The 22,094-nt window shown below is 42.7% G+C and overlaps 1 protein-coding gene across 6 annotated transcripts in view; it reads right to left on the reverse strand.

The window, feature by feature from the left end:
- The window catches only part of b3gntl1 (UDP-GlcNAc:betaGal beta-1,3-N-acetylglucosaminyltransferase-like 1), a 392,999-nt gene that overhangs the window by 369,977 nt on the left and 928 nt on the right, over window positions 1-22,094 (reverse strand). For 5 of the 6 annotated variants that reach the window (XR_011354723.1, XR_011354721.1, XR_011354724.1 and 2 more), the window contains exons 2-4: window positions 18,852-18,968; window positions 14,425-14,524; window positions 2,722-2,786 (exon numbers count right to left, since the gene is read on the reverse strand). Coding sequence is in view for 1 of the 6 variants with exons in the window: in XM_069929539.1 (XP_069785640.1) it covers window positions 2,722-2,786; window positions 14,425-14,524; window positions 18,852-18,968 (282 nt within the window). In the remaining 5 variants the exon portion in view is untranslated. The remainder of the gene's footprint in view (window positions 1-2,721; window positions 2,787-14,424; window positions 14,525-18,851; window positions 18,969-22,094) is intronic. The other variant, XR_011354725.1, reaches the window with a different exon arrangement.

Consider the following 22,094-nt stretch of genomic DNA (forward strand, 5'->3'; position numbering starts at 1 on the left):
TGCCTCAAGGCAATAGCTTGAATTCAATATAGATCTGTATCCAATTATTTCACTTGACCTAACACTGTTAGGAAAGGAAACAAAGCAACTTTACCAGGTGATATTTTCTGACTCCAGATGCACCTCCAACACTTTTACATCATTAAACGAATTCCATTCAATGGACAAACTTGCACTGATGAGATACTGTTCACATCTTTAGCATGTTCCAAAAAACTTTGGAGCTACTCAATTATTACCATCAGCAAGTACAATGTCCAGCCTTTTCTTGGTAAGATCCTACAAACATTACGGGAATAAATGACTGCTTAAATGGACCACAAATAATTACTCTTTGGGGCAGATAGAAGCATATGCTCCAGTTCTTTTTAAAAACAGTCCATGGGATCTTTTACATCAATTTCATCGGGAGGTTTAGACATCAGTTTAATTTCTTATCTTGCAAGATGAAGAGACAAAGAGCATTAATTCTTTCCAAAATTTTCTGTTGGTTATTTTGTTTAGGAAATTGCAGTGATGGTGAATTCCCTCCTTCTCTCATCCCTTCCTTCAGCTATAGGGAAGTACGACATCTATTATAACCTTCTGCATTGGTGGCATGACAGAGACAAACAAAAATAGAGGGTATATAAAGAATGGTGGAACTGAAAGATACAAGGCCCCAATTATGTGATTAATCTAAAGTAAAAGAGAATGTGGGAAATATTCAACAGGCCTGGCAGCATTTGTGTTGTGCATAAAATGGAGTAATGTCACAGGTTGACAAGCGTTCATCAGAACTGGCCAACTCGGAAACCAACTGGATTAGATGGGCACCTGAAGTCTGTGTACATGCTAAGTCAGAAAATGCTGTTTCTCTGGCTTAGGATGGGTTCATTGGAACAGTTCAAGAGGCAAAAGAGTGAGAAGTCAAAATGGAGTAGAATGGACCATTAAAATGACAGGCATTCCACAATCCATGGCTCCAATTTATTCAAGCTGAAATTCCATCCTTCACATTTCAGATCCTTACACAATTACAGGTATTTCCAACAAAGACTTTTCTTCCACCATTCTTAACCCATAAAATGTAATTGTTTCTACCCAGGCTGTTATTTCTCCTTTGATCCAGTCCCTTGTACCCAACATTCTCCACCACTTGTTTCTTGCTCCCACTGGCTCATTCTGACCACAAACATTCTCCACATCTCCACACCAGGCTGACCTCTTCTTCCTTGAAGAGGCCCAGCCAAATTTGTCCACTTTACTCATTACTATCGATTACTATTCTTGTTTGCCTATCTCGACCAACTCTCTCATTAAATAACTTATCCTTTAACTCTCACTTCCTCCAAGTCAAAGATGTAAAACTGAGAAGCCTCACACCAGTCCAGGTGACTGAGATGTGTGGAATAATCAATATTTCAGTCCTGCTCAGGCCCCCTTCTTCACTTCTTCCCAAAGGTACACTGAGGATTTAATTGAATGAGAGGACATGAGTTGAGAGTTAGTGGGAAAAAGTTTAGAGGAAGCATGAGGGGGACTTCTTTACTCAGAGAGTGGGGGGTACGTGGAACAGGATTCCAGACGAAGTGGTGGAGGCAGGCTCGATATTAGCATTAAAGGAAAAGTTGGATATGTATTTGGATGGGAAAGGAATGGAGGGTTACGGGTTGAGTGTAGGTCAGTGGGGTAAGTGTTTGGCATGGACTAGAAGGGCCACGTTCGCCTGTTTCCATGCTGTAATTGTTATTATGGATGCCATTTCCCACTGTGGTACATCTGAAAAAGTTGCTGTCAGCTTCCACTGTGTTTTTTAACTCTTCCCTTTATGTCTTTTTCCTCTATCTTCTCACAGATAGAGGTGGACCTCTGGAACTCTCTACTCCCAAAGTTTGTGGTTAGGTCACTGGAAATATTGGAGAAGGTAGCTGAATTTTTAAGAGATCAGGGAACTGGCACTGAAGAAGAATAGAGTGCACAGTACATTAGCGGTGATCATATTAATAGACGGTGCAGCCTTGAGGGGTTCAGTGGCCCTACCTTCTCACGGTCTTGTTCCACCTCATTATAAGCCCACAGCTATTTTAACTGCAAATCCTCACTCCCTGCTTCATGCAAGGGGAACTCCATTCATTCCATCCCCTTAGCTACACTATTTCTGTTCTGACAATGACACCTGCCATGTCAGTACTCCTTTAAGGTCATCCATTTTTTCTTCACCACGACTTCCCCTTCACCATAGTTGGCAGGGCTCCCAACCACCTCTTCTCCACTCCCTGCACTTCTGTTTTCACTTTCTCCTCGCGAACAAAGGATAGGATTGTCCTTGCCTTCACCACCACCCCATAATAAATAGATTTTGAACTGTAATATCTGTCCACTTCACCCTTGTTTCCTTTCTCAAAAATTTAAAAGGACTGTTCCATCTTCGTTTACAATCAACCAGGGACCAAAATGCTAAATCCAGGTGCAGCAGTGTGTCATTTTTACCTTTTTTACAAATTTAGCGTGCTGCATTTGGGTCTTCTCTACAATGAATTAACCAAATTCAGACTGGGTGATAGCTCGGCCAAGATTGCCAGCCTGCAACGTTAGCTCTTTTCTCCTTCTACAGAGGTTTCCTGATCTGCAGAGAATTTCTAGCACTTTGTTTCCATTTTTTAAATTTCAAATTACTGTTCTCAGTCTCCTGAATTGAACAAAGTTTGATGTAAAAATATTTGAAGTTTGCCTACTCACTGCATCCAGAAAACAAAGGAATCTTCCAAAACTTTGTGCAATGGCCTGGTTCTTGGCAAAACCCACTGCAGAAATTTAAAAAAAAACACATTTGAAGGGCATATCTCAAAGCTTTCAACAAGTACATATTACATTTATAGAGGATGTGATTCTCAATTGGTATGTATTGCATGGGTGCATTTTCCTTTCTCATTAAAATATTTTTATTGAGTTTAATAGAGAATGCATACATAATCATCTAATAAATTAGATGAACCATATAATCATAAAATAGATAAAATACATAGAATGCAGATCAAAAACATATCTGTAGTTCTTTTCCTAACTTGTTATCCAAAACATTGAATCTAGGATTAAATTAAATCAACAATTTATGCATTCTTCATAGCATATCTAAAGGTAATATTGAAAACTTAAGACAAAAATAACTTTCTTTTAAAGTTATAAATAAGATTCCCTTATTTAAAAAAAAGGGAATTTATGCTTCTCAGAATTTTTTTTCCTTCATCTTGATTTTTTTTTTACAATTTTTCCATTAAACACATCTTTATCTAAATTTCCCCAAAAAAAACATATAATCAAACCCCTCCCTCTAAACAAGGTCAACTGATACAAATAATAAACATATGAATCAAATATTGACCTCCAGAAAAGTTCAATTATCTCAATTTTATTCTGATATTGATCCACTATGTGACAAGTGTAAAATCTTTGAGGCTTCATTGATACACACATTTTTGACTTGCCCTAGACTAGAAACATTTTGGAAAAACATTTTTCAAACTCTATCAGTGATTTTTCATTTTTTTTTTTAAAGATCAAATTGGAACCAAGCCTATTAATTGATTTATTTGGTTTCTCTCAAGAGGAGAATGTATTTTTGACTTCAACTCATAAGCAAATCATAGCTTTTACCTCCTTGATAGCTAGATGGGCAATTTTAATGAAATGGAAAGACAACACCCCACCTACTCATATTCAATGGTGACATGACATCATGTCTTTCCTACATTTAGGGGGAAAAAATCAGATATAAAAAAAATTTAAAGTTAAATTTTCTTAAGAAGTGGGGTCCGTTCAAGGATTACGATCACAATTTAAAGATTTAGGGCGTTTGGATGCTGCGGAGATGCGCTGTCTGGTTTCTGGAGGTTGATACTCGATTCATGTTTATTATTTATGAGTGCATTTTCCAACAACCATTAACTTCAATTCCATTGATTTGTTTTCTATCTCCCTTTATCCCAGTACAATATCAGCCTGAGCAACCTCTGCCTCAGGTTTGCTAACATGAAATGAAACTGGAAAATTCTTGGTCTGAATGGCTCAACTTTTGACCCAGTACACGTGAACCATGTTTGATAAGGGAATCAGAACCAGGTTTTAAGCAGAACTCTTACAAATGCTCTTCTGATGCTAGGTTGCAATTAAACCACAATGTTTTGAATACTTATCCAATAGCCCTCATTAATGAGCACAGCAGAAAATGGCAAAAGCTGCCCGGAACTCATTTTTCAAAGCTCCCTGTACCCTAGTGAGTGACTGTTGCACATAATGTTTCGTGATTTCAATAGCTCAAGCTGTAGAGCAAATTGAACTGGTAGCCAAGGAAACAGTTTTAACAAGTGAAGAGGTTCCCACAATGCAGTATGTGGCTGTAACCAGAAAATTTGAGCCAACTATGTGAGGCAGACAATCAAGATCTATATATAACTGTACCAGCAGACCCATTTCCTGTCTTTTCAGTCTGCCCATTCCCCATGACTACCAGTTCCCTCCCACCCCCCCAAAACAGCAATGCCAGTATTAATTATTATCTTTACTGCCCAAATGAACACAAGGTCTACACAATCATGGCTCCTGTCAGCAGAGACAAAATTTTGTCACAATGGATTTACTTCAGAAACCAAATTGGTTTATTGGATTCATTTTGATTTCCTCCCGCCTCACCACCAAAATTAGTTTTGTTAAAAAATGTAGCATCCATATGAAAAAGAAAATAGGAAAATATTTGCAAAGTTGAAAACGCCCTGAGACTGCGCATCTAAAATTCAGAATATTTCCCTTTAACCCAGTGAAACAAAACCTGGAATCATATGGTAGAAAACCACCATTGCATTAAAGAATTCATCGGCAAGAGCCAATTGTAGGTTATTGTATCAATGTCTAATCATTCTTGGGGATTTTTTTTAAGGCCGCTGTCTTTGAAACTATGGTCAGAAAGTTTTCAGAAAATCTTTCTCCCCACTATACATTGCACCACAGAACTGGATATATGCTCCATAGTGCCACTTTTAAAATAAAACAAGAACTGCCTCCCAGTTTACATTCAACACACCCAGTTATATGTGCAGGTAAATTACTGCCTCACAATGCAAAGACAATTTCAATCATTGCTCAATCACCACACCTCGTCCTTTCATGTAGAGTAACATCACTGAGTGAGTAGCTCTCGATTACTTATTAATGAGGGTGGAAACTTGTTTTCAATATAGCCATTAGTATTAAATTGTATTTTTATTATTCAATTTTATGCTGCAAACTTTGACATGCTTTACTTTTATTCCCCCCATTAAAGTAATTACACATTGACAACCATTCCAAAAAAATTAACAACCCCCAAGTATAAACAGTAAATAATTCAAAGAGATGCCTCCCAACCATCTGCCCAGTTTGAAGAAATGCCATACAGGATTATTCAGTCTTCTCCTGCCAAAAAGAATGGTGTCTAATTTGTCACTTTTACACAAGATTTGATTCACTTCCATCTGTGCCCAAAAATTAAACCTATTCCATTGGAAACAATCCTTCCAATTATTAGGGTTCGGATTTTATAAACCCAGAGATAGATTTAAATACCACAGAAACAGGTCCTTCAACAAACTTTATTCATGCTGACCTTGTCATTCATTGGCCCGAGCTCATCTCATTTTCCTTTTTTCAGCCCATATCCCTCTAAACCCGTCCAAAGGTCTTTTAGATATTACAATTGTACTCTCTACAATCTATTCCCTTAAGTTTTAGAATCCCCCCCAACCTTTTGGGGTGAGGATGGATTTTTTTTTTTACATAATTGCTCCTCTTAGATTTTGTAGACATCGATCAATGCTCCCTTAGCCTCCTCCATTTCACGAAGAAATGTCCAACCTACCCAGCCTCTACTCCTAATTCATACCCAACAGTCCTGGCAACACATTTCTGTGAATCACTAACATGCCTCTGGAGAGGATTACACCAAGAAACCAAAGCATTCTCTTTAAAAGGTAACCTTTTAACTACCCATACAGAAAAGCTAAAAGGTGGTCCAATTGCCACTTGGTTATTTTGCACCTCCCAAATGTGAATATTGGTGATACAAGAGTTTGCTCTGGTTGGCAGAATCCAAATTAAATGCATATTGCAGGGGCAGTGCTTTCTCCTTATACCTCTCATTCCCATCAGGGCTTTGAGGGAGGACTGATTAATTATGATATTCTGCGAAATTCATTCAATCACATTTGACAAAGGAAAAAAAAATCATTTACATTCTGATATCATGACACAGTCCATTATAAATGTTGAGGTTATTAGGAGATCTGCATTTTTGATGTGCACTTAAAAGTTCAAAGGGAATTCTATAATCAAATTACAAGTATATTGAAACGCGCAGAATAATGTGCATGGAAATACTCTTACACGCACGGATGAAGGAATAAAGTGCGGCTTGTAAAACACAGAACAACAGCTGCAAAGAGCTCTCTCACTAATATAACAATTTCACGTCCATGGAGAATTTAGCATGGTTTCACCATCTATGGAATGGGAGACTGAAACCTGAAGAAACTCCCACCAATGTGAGGCTCAATTCTGGTGACAACTGCAAAAAGGGTTTCCAGTGAAAAACAATTTTTCATTCATGCCAAGTTATTTGCAGGAAATATAATAAACTGACATTTTGCAACTTATTTTTACAGAACATTGCAACCAATTAATTACACATTAGAAACCTTTGCAAGAAAATTAACAACCCCAAGTATAAACAGTTAATAATTCAAAGAGATGTCTCCCAACCATCTGCCCTGTTTGAAGAAATGCCATACAGGATTATTCAGTCTTCTCTTGCCAAAAAGAATGGTGTCCAATTTGTCACTTTACACAAGATTTGATTCACTTGCATCTGTATCAGATAATGTATAAAATGTGTTCAATGAAATTCCCATTATTTCTCATGCATATTTAACTTGTTAATATTAGTGCAATCATTTTTAATCAATTTTTGCATAAGAAATGGAAGGATAAGTTGGTCAATCAATTTGAGGTTGCCCTGCCGGTTGTATTATGGCCTCAACATCCATTTCCCCATAACTTTGTAATTTAAATATCGGTGGTCTTCACCTTGACTATACCTCTACTCCCAACCTTTTGCACCAACTGCAACTGTATTTATCTATCCTTTTATATTTATATTGTTTTCTCTTGCTTGATCATTTATTTTTGTTAGTGTTTTCATGTACCTGTGTAGCTGCAGCTATACACTGTGTTTACATATGGCATTCTCAAAGAATCTACCTCCACTGCTCTCTGAACAGAGAATTCCAAAGTCTGAAAGAAAATCTCTATTTTCCATGAGTGACTCCTTTTTCTGCCCCGAGTACAAGGGGAAACATTCACTCAACACCGTTCCAGTCAATCCCCTTTAACAAGACCTCCCTTTCTTTTCCCACACTCGCATGAGCAAAGGCTCACTCTGCTCAACTTTTCTTCACACATCAACTCATTGATCCAAGGAATGAATGCAGCGAACCTCAGCATGCCAATATAGCAAATTTATTAGCACAGCTAATGAAACATTTTTTTCCTCTCCATTTTAAAATCTATGGAGTTTAGAAAAAAGGAAGCCTTCTTCCCAATGCAACAAAGCACATCCTTCCATAAATGTGGAGCCCAAGCCTGGACTCAGTTTACTGGATCATCGCCCTGTAGTTGCATAAAAACTTCCGCATACCAGCCCCGCCCGCATACCAGCCCCGCCCGCATACCAGCCCCGCCCGCATACCAGCCCCGCCCGCATACCAGCCCCGCCCGCATACCAGCCCCGCCCGCATACCAGCCCCGCCCGCATACCAGCCCCGCCCGCATACCAGCCCCGCCCGCATACCAGCCCCGCCCGCATACCAGCCCCGCCCGCATACCAGCCCCGCCCGCATACCAGCCCCGCCCGCATACCAGCCCCGCCCGCATACCAGCCCCGCCCGCATACCAGCCCCGCCCGCATACCAGCCCCGCCCGCATACCAGCCCCGCCCGCATACCAGCCCCGCCCGCATACCAGCCCCGCCCGCATACCAGCCCCGCCCGCATACCAGCCCCGCCCGCATACCAGCCCCGCCCGCATACCAGCCCCGCCCGCATACCAGCCCCGCCCGCATACCAGCCCCGCCCGCATACCAGCCCCGCCCGCATACCAGCCCCGCCCGCATACCAGCCCCGCCCGCATACCAGCCCCGCCCGCATACCAGCCCCGCCCGCATACCAGCCCCGCCCGCATACCAGCCCCGCCCGCATACCAGCCCCGCCCGCATACCAGCCCCGCCCGCATACCAGCCCCGCCCGCATACCAGCCCCGCCCGCATACCAGCCCCGCCCGCATACCAGCCCCGCCCGCATACCAGCCCCGCCCGCATACCAGCCCCGCCCGCATACCAGCCCCGCCCGCATACCAGCCCCGCCCGCATACCAGCCCCGCCCGCATACCAGCCCCGCCCGCATACCAGCCCCGCCCGCATACCAGCCCCGCCCGCATACCAGCCCCGCCCGCATACCAGCCCCGCCCGCATACCAGCCCCGCCCGCATACCAGCCCCGCCCGCATACCAGCCCCGCCCGCATACCAGCCCCGCCCGCATACCAGCCCCGCCCGCATACCAGCCCCGCCCGCATACCAGCCCCGCCCGCATACCAGCCCCGCCCGCATACCAGCCCCGCCCGCATACCAGCCCCGCCCGCATACCAGCCCCGCCCGCATACCAGCCCCGCCCGCATACCAGCCCCGCCCGCATACCAGCCCCGCCCGCATACCAGCCCCGCCCGCATACCAGCCCCGCCCGCATACCAGCCCCGCCCGCATACCAGCCCCGCCCGCATACCAGCCCCGCCCGCATACCAGCCCCGCCCGCATACCAGCCCCGCCCGCATACCAGCCCCGCCCGCATACCAGCCCCGCCCGCATACCAGCCCCGCCCGCATACCAGCCCCGCCCGCATACCAGCCCCGCCCGCATACCAGCCCCGCCCGCATACCAGCCCCGCCCGCATACCAGCCCCGCCCGCATACCAGCCCCGCCCGCATACCAGCCCCGCCCGCATACCAGCCCCGCCCGCATACCAGCCCCGCCCGCATACCAGCCCCGCCCGCATACCAGCCCCGCCCGCATACCAGCCCCGCCCGCATACCAGCCCCGCCCGCATACCAGCCCCGCCCGCATACCAGCCCCGCCCGCATACCAGCCCCGCCCGCATACCAGCCCCGCCCGCATACCAGCCCCGCCCGCATACCAGCCCCGCCCGCATACCAGCCCCGCCCGCATACCAGCCCCGCCCGCATACCAGCCCCGCCCGCATACCAGCCCCGCCCGCATACCTGTCTAAATTCTTCTGCAAATGTTATAATTGAGCCTGCATTCACCACTTCAGCTGCCAGCTCATTCCACACTCCGTGTGAAGAAGTTCCCCCTATGTTCCCCTAAACTTTTCCCCTAAGCCAAGTCCACTGATTTGTATTTCACATACCTTCAGTTGAAAAAGCCAACCTACGTTTACTGTCTATTGCCCTCAATTTTAAATACCTCTATCAAATATCCCCTCATTCTTCTATGTTCCAGGGAATAAAGTCCAAACCCGTTTAATCTTTTCCCATAACTCAGTTCCTGAAGTTTGGGTAACATCCTAGTAAATCTTCTCTGCACTCTTTCTATCTTACTGATATCTTTTCTGTAGTTAGGTGACCAAAACTGCATAGAATATTCCAAATTTGGCCTCACCAATGTCTTATACAATTTTACTATAACATTCCAACTCATATACTCAATACCTTGTTTTATGAAGGCCAATATGCCAAAAGATCTCTTTACAACCATATCCACTTGTGGAGCCACTTTCAGGGAATTGTCTCTGTGTTCCCAGATCTCTCTATTCTACCACACTTCTCAGTACCCTACCATTTACTGTGTATGTCCTTTCTTAGTTTATCTAAGTTTTCCTCACATTTATCTGCATTAAATTCCATCTGCCATTTTACAGCCCATTTTTCCATCTGGTCCAGATCCCACTGCAAGCTTTGAAAACTTTCCTCACTGTCCAAAACGCCTCCAATCTTTGTGTCATCTGCAAACTTGCTGATCCAATTTACCACATTATCATCCAGATCATTGATATAATGACAAGCATCAATGGCCCCAGCACTGATCCGAGGCACGCCTCCAGTCTGAGAAGCCAGCATCCACCACTAATCTCCAGCTTCTCCCATCCAGCCTTTATTGAATCCAGTTTACAACTTCACAATGAATACTGTTATGACCCTAGAATCAAACATGAAAACAGAATCAAACTTTAACTTATCTCTATTGACTTACTTAACCCTCTTCTAATTCTAAGCCCACACGTGTGTGTGTATATATGGGTGTGCGTGCGTATGTACATGTTCAGAAAAGTTCATTGGTTCACAGTCCAATCTCAATTCTCATTCCTCCAAGTTCACTGGTTGCAGGCAATTCTTATACTGCGCACAGAATTTAAGATTTCTAAAGTTCACCAGGCTTTGGTGCTTGAAAGGTGAATGGTTACCACTCAGGAAAGTTCTTGTTGGTTTACAGAGAGATATTTGTTGTTCCAGGACATCCACAACTGATGTTCTTCCATCAGCCACTTCTGTGTCTTGCTGACGAAACTTGTCCCTTCAGGGTTCTCCAGATGATAACCTCTTTCTTTCAGGTCACCACAGGGTTCCTTTTAGTCTCTTTTATTCCAAGTGAAACATTAGACAGCCAGTCCTCTCCCCTTGCATGAACCACAAGGGCTTTGACCAGGCTGTCTTCCAAATGCGCTTGCCAGCTTGTCCTGTTCCAGTCTCAGTTACTTCTGCTGGCTGTAACACTGTCAAGTGATCTCGATCTCTCTCTCTCTCTCTCTGAGAAACCCTGTTTGATTCTCTCTGCTTGCAAAATCACATGACCCTCTTACAACAGCAAGCTCTCCTCCATACAACTGCGGCTCTGACATGCTCTTTCATCTGTTGCCTTTTGCAAACAACAATCCATTAGTGAAGTCTCTTGAGCACTCTTAAAAGCTCTTGCAAAAGCTGTGGAGCCGATACGTCTAGCATGGGGCAGAGTTCCAGTATTTTAAGTAAGATCTGTTTTAAAGTGTTTGTATGTGACCTACTCTAACAAACCTTTCCCAATTTATCTCCCAAAAAATGTATCTATATATATATATATCTATATACTCTGTCACAATACCGAGTATCTAAGGCCTCCTGACTAACCTCCCATGTGGGACCTTGCCAAAAGGCATTACTAAAGTCCACATAGACAATATTCATAGTCTTTCCTTCGTCAACTTTCCTGGTTACTTCCTCGAAAAACTATAAGATTGGTTTAAATGTAAAAATTTTAAATGTAGACATACATACATACAAGCCATTTCGAACCATGAACCCATGCCACCCAATTAACCTACACCTCTGCTACGTCTTGAACAGTAGGAAGAAACTGGAACCCTTGGGGGAAACCCACACAGATTTGGGGAGAACCTACAAACTCCTTACAGACACTGAAGGATTCGACCCTGGTCCCAATCACTGGTGCTGTAAACACATTCTGCTCACCACCTCACCAACCTGGCTGCCCTCTTCTTTCCCTTATCCTGTTTGTTACATCCTCAAAGGACTCAGCAAATTTGTCAAGCAGGAATTCCTTTTTATAAAACCATGGCAACACTGCTCAATTGTCTTATGATTTTCTAAAAATGTCCTGGTATGACTCATTAATAATGGATTTCACAATTTCACCAATCACAGTTTCCTGCATTTTGCCTCCTTTCTTTCCAAACTAAAAGTGCTACATTTATGATTTTGCACTTCTCTAGGACAGCTCCAAAATCTCTGGAATTTTGGTGGATTTCAACTAATAGAAGTCCACAAGACCCTAATTTGAATTGACATTTACTTTTTCTTTCTTTGGCTCGGCTTCGCGGACGAAGATTTATGGAGGGGTATGTCCAAGTCAGCTGCAGGCTCGTTTGTGGCTGACAAGTCCGATACGGGACAGGCAGACACGATTGCAGCGGTTGCAAGGGAAAATTGGTTGGTTGGGGTTGGGTGTTGGGTTTTTCCTCCTTTGTCTTTTGTCAGTAAGGTGGGCTCTGCGGTCTTCTTCAAAGGACGTTGCTGCCCGTCGAACTGTGAGGTGCCAAGATGCACGATTGGAGGCGATATCAGCCCACTGGCAGTGGTCAATGTGGCAGGCACCAAGAGCTTTCTTTAGGCAGTCCTTGTACGTCTTCTTTGGTGCACCTCTGTCTCGGTGGCCAGTGGAGAGCTCGCCATATAACACGATCTTGGGAAGGCGATAGTCCTCCATTCTGGAGACGTGACCTACCCAGCGCAGTTTGATCTTCAGCAGCATGGATTCGATGCTGTCGGCCTCTGCCATCTCGAGTACTTCGATGTTGGAGATGAAGTCGCTCCAATGAATGTTGAGGATGGAGCAGAGACAACGCTGGTGGAAGTGTTCTAGGAGCCGTAGGTGATGCCGGTGATTCGGAGCAGAACAGGAGTGTGAGTATGACAAGATCTCTGTATACGCTTTTACTACTGGAGACTGATATCACACCATGTGTAGAATACTAACAGGCTCTTTACCCAACAGCACCAATTCAATGTTTATGCTTCACGCCAGCCTTCACCCAATCTGCCCTGCCAAAATTGCCTGACAGGACTTGTTGCAGTATGGATTTGCACCACTTCCCCCCCCACAAATCCATCCACAATATTCATCTCCAATGGTAGAGAATTCCTTACTTCTCCTAATCTCTGGCCAAAATTAAAATCTTCTTGAATACCATTTGAGTTTTTGAAGCAGGTGTTTCATATTCTTAGCAGCTAGTTTGGATCATTATTCAAACCAGTTTTGCTAGGCCTATCAAGCTATTGCACAATCTTAAGGCTCTCCATCAGGTGATGGCTTTGTCTCCTTCATCAATATTGCCTGTTAAGAGTTGCAATATCTGGATTTTGCTTCTGTAATCTGTATCTATTGCCAGGTATACCCCTTCAAAATCAGGACGGTGTATCCAAGACTGCTGTTTTACTGGGACGCACCAGATACTGAGGTACTTGAACAGAGTGGCTTCCAGGTTTCCATGGCAGCCCATCAGAATACCCATGTCTTTTCTCACAGCCTCCCTTCCAACTGGCATTCCCTCTGACATATAAATCATCCAATTTAATCCACGGACAAGATTCATGTTCCATATCCTTTCTGATTTAAAAAAAATGTATTTACATGTATAAGGCAACTCTGCTTAGAATCTAGCTCTGTCCTTGAGCCAGAGTTGATCACCACTGGCTTCCTCATCTTTCAGACATTAGCGTCACATTAAATTAGATTACTGTTATACATGGATTGTGGAGAAACACGTGGCCTCCCTACCTGTCTGGAATACTGTGGATTGCAGTAGGTCACACGTTCTCCTTGTCTGAAACTTATTCTGATGTTATATCACCTGTCAATCAAGGTTGGACTCGGGAGGTCCCTATTAGTGCACACATGGCCATTGTCCAATTTAAATCAACTAGGGTCATTATTGGCTAGACGCCCAGATCAGAACTGCATAAAACATCAGTGCATAGCACATTCTTTCTCTCTGCCTCGTGGTCCAATCCCTGGACAATGCTCCATGCCAGGTCGCTACTGTGGACTTCACTAGAAGTCTTGTGGGTAAGGTGGGCACAACTATGAAGCAATAGATCAGTGCTTGCAGCCCCATTGGTAGAGGGAACCGGGTGTGTGTTTGTGAAATTCCCTCTCTGTAGAGTGCATACTCAAGTGTGTGAGCAGGTCGAATGTAGGTGGCCACTGGTATCGGAGTCCAACCTCGGCCTGACATCCATTGTTTAAGTAATAAAGTAATTGAGTACCATTTGATGTTCTCCCCTGTTTGTCTGCTGTATGTTAATTAAAGTTGCATGTAATTGTAACACTGGTGTCCAGACTCGTCTCTCTGTGAACCCACCGAACCTGATACTTTTCCCAACACAACAATCACCCTTCATTTAGTTTGCCTTCAACTTATCTTGGCTTTCTATTCTGACTCCAAATTTGAATTCACCCTTTTATGTAATCCTACATTGATCCATACTATCCATCTACTTCCTATGGACTAAAATGCCCTGTTTCTTTGGTTTCCTTTTCCTGTGCACCTCCCCCTCTCTTGACCCCACCATTTAAATGCAGATCTTTTAAAAGTTCCAACTTTTTTTTCCACTTCATCTTTTAAAAATAATATTAACCTATCCATATGATCAAATGTTTGCCTTTTCTCTGCGTCTTCCCTCCCTTGATGCAAAACCCATTTCCTCCTAACCTCATTGTAAACACACCAGGCATGAATGCAACAATCTCTTTTCAGTTACATCGTTATTCATTGCAACTTCAAACACTAACCTACCTCCTTTTGGGTATGGAGATTCATGTCCACCAATCACAACATGGATACCTTTTGCTACAAGTTTCGTCTGCCATTTATCTACAATAGTCATCGATCCATCCTGAAACATCAAAACACAACAGCTAAGTAAAAGCACCATAATTTAAAAGTTTAACTATTTCATGTGTTTAAAAATGTACTTTCAACATTAAAATAAAATGATCATTACAAATACGAACAAAATAAGTCTACAGCACAATAACATGTAACACATGAAATGTTAAAATGATTGGCTTTCTTTCTTTGGCTTGGCTTCGCGGACGAAGATTTATGGAGGGGGTAAAAAGTCCACGTCAGCTGCAGGCTCGTTTGTGGCTGACCAGTCCGATGCGGGACAGGCAGACACGATTGCAGCGGTTGCAAGGGAAAATTGGTTGGTTGGGGTTGGGTGTTGGGTTTTTCCTCCTTTGCCTTTTGTCAGTGAGGTGGGCTCTGCGGTCTTCTTCAAAGGAGGCTGCTGCCCGCCAAACTGTGAGGCGCCAAGATGCACGGTTTGAGGCGTTATCAGCCCACTGGCGGTGGTCAATGTGGCAGGCACCAAGAGATTTCTTTAGGCAGTCCTTGTACCTTTTCTTTGGTGCACCTCTGTCACGGTGGCCAGTGGAGAGCTCGCCATATAATACGATCTTGGGAAGGCGATGGTCCTCCATTCTGGAGACGTGACCCATCCAGCGCAGCTGGATCTTCAGCAGCGTGGACTCGATGCTGTCGACCTCTGCCATCTCGAGTACCTCGACGTTAGGGGTGTGAGCGCTCCAATGGATGTTGAGGATGGAGCGGAGACAACGCTGGTGGAAGCGTTCTAGGAGCCGTAGGTGGTGCCGGTAGAGGACCCATGATTCGGAGCCGAACAGGAGTGTGGGTATGACAACGGCTCTGTATACGCTTATCTTTGTGAGGTTTTTCAGTTGGTTGTTTTTCCAGACTCTTTTGTGTAGTCTTCCAAAGGCGCTATTTGCCTTGGCGAGTCTGTTGCCTATCTCGGCTGCACCATTTCATCAGATGCAAGGATCGACAATGAGAGAAAATGATTGGCTACACTATCATTAAATAGTTTCATGCAGTTTAATGTTACTTTCCTATCTGCAAATCAACCTAAACCCTTCAAGTCACTGTAACAATCCGATTCAAATTTTAATTCTCAAAGTGAAGTTTCAGCTTATCCACATGACTCATTTTTGGTATTAAGGATACATCGCATTACTATAGTTTCAAAATCAATGGGCTTAAAAGGAACTAAAAGTAGAAATCTGTTCCTCTGGCCAATAAATTGGAGAGAAGCCAGCCAATGAATTGTTGCTTATTTGTGGTCTTTTAACAGTGCTGTCAATCTATGCTCTCTGTCCTTTCCAAAAGTTTCTCTGGTTGAATTTAAATCTCATTTCACCAGTTGGGGTTGGCTGGAATATCAGAGGTGAGATTGGACCAATTAGGCTTGTACTCAGCACACTTTTGAAGGATGAGAGGAGATCTCATGGAAATGTACAAAATTCTGAGGATTCTTTTCTCTGGCTGGTTGTAGGTGGAGTATGATGAGGTGGGGAAGATTGGAAGGAAAAAAAAATGAACGTAAATGAGGATGAAGCACAGGGTTTAGGGAAAAATGCCAAGTACTGGCAGGGGTAATTGCATTTTTCAGTGTATGGGGATGACGAAGAGGTACCAAGATACAGTAAAAAAAACCTTTGTGTGCTAACCAGGCAACTCCACACAAAGAGCGGGCCAACAATAGATGTACAAGTGTTACAGTCAGTCAGGTAGCGCAGGGTATGGAGAACAGTACACAACAAAACAGTACAAGTTCATTGTTTATCATTGAGAGATCCATTTAGGAATCTAATATCCAGCAGGAAAGAAAATGTCCTGAAATGTGGAGGTTTTGAATTTTCTATTCTGTATCTTCTTCCCAACAGAAGAAAGAGCAGAGGTTGATAAGGGTGGGATGGATCCTCTAATACGTTAGCAGCTTTCCCGAGACACAGAAGGTAAAGACAGGGTGAGATTTTGTTTGCATGACCCCAGATGCATTTACAACTCTCTGCAGTTTCTTGCAATCTTAGCTCCTGTACCAAGCTATGATGCATTTGAACAGGATGCTTTCTATGGTGCCAATTGTAAAAGTTAGCAGGAGATCATGGGAATTTGCGAAACTTCCTTAAGCTTCTGAGAAAGTAGGCTTTGGTGCACTTCCTTGGATGGAACGGCAACCTGAATGGATCAGAATAGGCTATAAATATTTACTAAGAACCTGAAGCTCTCCACCTCAGCACCATTGATAATACACAGGAAAGGGTGCTCTTCTCCATTCCAGGACAACGACCAGCTCATTAATTTTGCTGACACTGATATTGAGGTTATTATCCTGACACCAGACTCTCCATCTCCTTTCGATATTACAACTCGCAGATGTTGGACCTGTGGAATTTACTACCATAGAAGACTGTGAAGGACAAATCAGTAAACATGTCCAAGATGGATACAGTTCTGCAGATAAAAAGGGAAGTGCCTGAAGAAAGAGCAGGAATGAGGTATTGAGTCAAAGGATTAGCCATGAATGTACTGAAAGGTGGAGCAGATTCAGTGGGCTGAATGAGGGGAGTGCAGTCGCTCCCCTACTTACGATTATCCAAAGATACGATGGTTCAAATCCATACGTTCAATTTCAAATTCCGATCTGTTCCCATGCTTGCAATATGCAGTACTCTACTCTCTGGCGACGCTGGGTGATGGCAGCATCGCACGAGAATATCATACTCTCTCACGATGCTGACTCAATCACGCTCGGTCTCAATGCTTCAAACAATTTTTATACCCAATGTGCTTTCAGCTGTGTACATTAATGGGCTTTCCCCCCCACCCCCCGCCCAGTGTGAACTAAAGGAATTCAAACTTTAATTCTAAAAAGTTGTAGGTACAGTTTTCTTTTCTGACTTGCTATTTTTTTAAAAACTTATGTTGGGTTTGCCAGAAAGTAGACCCGATAGTTTGAGGTATCCGTGTGGGTGGCACAGTTAGTGTAGCGTTTAGCACAATGCTGTTACAGTGCTAGCCACTAAGGTTCAAATCCTGTGCTGTCTGTAAGGAGTTTTCTCTGGTCTGCATAAATTTACCTCGAGTGCTCCAGTTTCTCTCACCCTCCAAAAATGATCATGGATTGTAGATCAATTGGGCGGCACAGGCTCATGGGCCAGAAGGGCCTGTTACCATGCTACATCTAAAAGTTAAAATTATTAATTTTTAAATTTTAAAATGCCCAAATGCTGTTTTAGTCACATGAAAAAAACCACAAAAACACACCCCAAGGTTGCATGTTTAACTCACTGCTCTACTCATTATACACCCATGACTGTGTGGCCAGGCAGAATTTCAATGCTATCTACAATTTTTCCGATGACACCACAGTTGTCGGCAGAATCACAAACGGCAATGAGAAAGTGTACAGAAGGGAGAAAGAGCAACTCGTTGAATGGTGTAGCAACAACAACCTTGCACTCAACATTAGCCAAACCAAGATGATTATGGACTTCAGGAGGAGCTCAAGGGAACACAACCCAGTCCTCCGAGGGCTCAGAGGTGGAGAGGGTCAAGAACTTCAAATTCCTGGGTGTCAACATCTCTGATGATCTGTCCTGGAGCCTCCACGTTGATGCAATCACAAGGAAGGCTCGCGAGCGACTATACTCGGTGAGGTGTCTGAGGAGATTCGGTATGTCACTGAAGACTCTCGGTAACTTCTACAGGTGTACCGTGGAGAGCATTCTGGCTGGTTGCATCACTGCCTGGCATGGCAGGACAAGAATAATCTCCAGAAGGCTGTTAACTTGGCCTGTGACATCACTGGCACCAGACTTCACTCCATCAAGGACATCTACATGAGGCTGTGTCTTAAAAAAGCAGCCTCAATCTTCAAAGACCCCCACCAACCAGGTTATTCCCCCCTTCACTCTGCTGCCATCGGTAAGCAGATACAGGACCCTAAAGACGAGCACTCAGTGGCACAGGGACAGCTTCTTCCCCGCTGCCATCAGATTCCTGAATAATCAGTGAACAAAGACCCCGCCTAACTTTTCGTGCACGGTTAATATCTTTTATAGTAATGTTGAAAGATGGTTATAATATGAATGTTTACACTACGACGCTGCTGTAAAACACTGAATTTCATGACTTGTTTATGACAATAAATTTTGATTCTTGCTCTTTTTTAAAAATGGCAAAATTGTTCATTTTTGCCAGTCTCCAATTTAATACAAAGGTACAGTGTAGGATCCATTCAGTGTGTCAAAAATAGGTGAATTCCAGCTTCTAGACTGTAATTTCTTTCACCATTCTATACTTGAAGAAAAGGCTCCAAACAGATTCACCAAAAATAATTAAATAATATATACGACCTTGCTTGCATCATTGAAGACCGATAATTGCATCAATCCCTGGAAATCCTGGTCCAAAACTGATTGAAGGCATTTGTCCAACCATCTTGCAGCATTATGAACGGGCAGAATGATAGACTGCAAATCAAATCAAAGGTAGCAAATTTACAATGAATCCACATTTTGTACACTTTCCAAAATAACTAATTTAAAAAAAAGGAAAATACTGTTCAGTTCAAAGTCCTTTTTGATTGATCCGACTTCCATCCTCTTATTAGACAGTAAAACCCCTGGTATCCAGAATTCAACCAACCAGCTCCCTCAAGCAAACGGCAAAAGAAAGGAAAACAAATTTTAAAAATTAAAATTAATAATAAAATACAAAGTAAAAATATATGCAAGTTTACGAATTATAAATATTCTCTGAAGTAAGATATAAACCTTTGGTGAAGATGGGAGCAAATATTCAGCCAGCGGAGGGCTTTGCTCATAACAGCTGTTTGAACGAGGTTGTGTGATGCTGTTTGGGGTGACTCTCTTAAAGTGTCTCCCTATCCATGCTTAGTAAGAGTTGCCCCATTCAGAGGGTTTATCTGTAAACATGGGGGTGGGGAGGGAGGATTAATTATGTATAATATTATTATCTATAATAACCTATAATGTTATTGTTCTTTTTTCAGGCAGCTCAGTGGAGAGGGATGAACCTGCAGATGCAGCGACGGTTAAAAGTTTTCAAAGAATATGACTGAAAGTAAAATGTTTTAAGGTTTATATATTCATGCAAGTGTAATTTGTTCACTGTAAGTACATTTTTTTTTCTTTTAAACTGTTTATTCTCAATGCAGGTGAATTAGTTAGGTATTGCAAGATTCAGTTTCAAGCAACCGGAAAATAAACTTATTCGGCATCTACCGACCTCCACAGGTGCCAGATACCCAGGGTTTCACTATAATCTTTCACAGCCCAAAACCTGCTATGAACAACTGATGCATGAACTACAACATTTGGTTGGTATATAACAGTGGAAAGCTGAACAAAACTAATCTAGCCATCAACAACACGATAGCATCTTTTAATTGGCAGGAGATTCAACCACTATTATCGTGTCACTCCTAAGAAAACTTGATTGCCATTACCGAGTTTCCAACGGAGTCAGAAGTATGGTCACTGGTTAGTTTAGTTACCGATATTTTATCTGGCTCACGTGAAAAACCAGTGTAGTTACAGGGCAAGAATCTAATTCAATCTTAAAAAAAAATTGACTGGTTAGTTTAGTGAAGACACTAAATTAATTGGAAATTGGCACAGAATGATTCATTTTTTCCCCCTTTCATTTCTTTTGCCTGAGATTAGAAATTGAATGTTGACTGAGATTAGTCACAGGAAGATGAGAATATCAATCCAATTTTACTTTGAAAGAGCAGCAAACATGTTTAACACCCTCAAGTTAAAGAGGAACACAGGCTAGGATCCCCTTGATGGATATTCATTAAAGTCCGACTCATATGAATGACTTTGTCTCCTCTGGAGCACCAAAGGTTGCAGAGTGGGCAACAAACTCCGATATGAGAATTGTTTGCCAGTAAGTCACTGTGTTAAAGGCGACAATACCGTGACTCCTGTAGAAAACAAATATTGGATGGCACAGTACTTGATTCAGCCTTGAACCCTTCCCCCGCCCACCCAGGGTCAAAGAACTCCCAACATTCACTATTTGGGACCCACGCAGAGTGGATTGCTGACAAGGAACTAGGAGAGATACCACTCTGCATCACAAATTAAGCAAGAATGTCAGTGGAAAAGAAAGAACACCAAAGTTTTTTTTTCTTTAAAAACATTCGAGGAAAGTGGGCAGCAGACAAAGCTCCTGGCAATTATTTTGAATAGCATTATTCTAGGCAAGATCTTAAGCAGCAGAATTATCTTCTGTTCACTGCAGGCGTACAATGCACAATTGAAGAGAGATTGGATGTTTTGCATTCCAAACAATTTCAGTTTTTCCAGCGCAATATTAGATGCAATGTTTTCAAATTCATGACCTGAAGGAATTATTTCATTCCAGGTTATTTTTGCACTATTTCGTATTTTGCCCCATACATTTAAGCAGGGCAAATGTCATCGTTTCCCAAGGCTGAATTTCCCTACACCAGGTAGTAAATCAATTACCATCTTGCAACACTGCCCTAACGTAACAAAACAATAATCTTGGAAGACACAAAAATGCTGGAGAAAACTCAGCAAGTCAAGTAGCATTTATTGGATGCAAAGGGTAATCAAAATTTCAGGCCTGACCCCCTTCGCCAAGGTACTTCAATATTCACTGTTGATTTTATGGAGGGACCTTTGTCCTTACTATTGTGACTGAGTCATAAAGCATCAATTTAATCTTTGAAGGTTAAACAGAAGGATTTTAAATTGTTCATTTGGAACAAGGTTTAAAAAAAAGCTAGAACCAGAATATAAACAAACAGCAAAGGGATAGTGTCTGATGGACAGTTTCTAAAAATTAAAAATCTGATGTTCCAAGAGATCAGGATTTTCGAGAAGAAATCATCCACATCACGTTCGTACGTGGTCAGTCCTATTTAAAGAATTCGCAAATATCTATATTTGTTAATTGAATCAAACTGAGAACGAGAGTTATCAGTGATGGTTTAACAAGCTTTCTCAACTGAACTATGAAGAAAGCTGATAAGCTAACTGCCTTTTGTTTTGTCCTCTCCTCACAAGGCATGTAGGCAAGAAATCTCAGAAAGAGGAAGAAAAATTAATTGGCACCCCAGTTCCTCAACAGAAAAATACTGATAATGAATCAGCTAATGTGCATTATCTGATGGGTTTTTGCAGTTCTAAATTTATTTGTGCAATTCACTGGTAACTGCACAGTGGAGGGCCTTTGTTTAACCAAGATAATAAATTATTACAAAGTTTAACAATTATATTTAATGAGTTTACAATCCTCAGAAAAAGGTAATCAAAATGTTAAAAGTGTGAACTCAGACAAGCATTTTCCACTGAACCCTCAAGCTAGTTTCGAAACCAATACAGGGACTGATTGTGTTGAATATCTACTTTGCACCATTCTAGCCTTGGTGCCACAAGTTTTAAAAAAAAGTGTGATTAATAGGGGCAGACAGCATTACTTTTTGCTTTCAGTCTTTGTCAACACTAAACCATAACTTTCCAAGAACATTTTATGTTTAACAGATGTATAACTCACAGGGGAGCACCAATGTAGCCTAGTAAAGCTTCAAAATTTTTCTT

The sequence above is a fragment of the Narcine bancroftii genome, chromosome 3 (assembly GCF_036971445.1).
Source record: "Narcine bancroftii isolate sNarBan1 chromosome 3, sNarBan1.hap1, whole genome shotgun sequence".
Lineage (NCBI taxonomy): Eukaryota > Metazoa > Chordata > Chondrichthyes > Torpediniformes > Narcinidae > Narcine > Narcine bancroftii.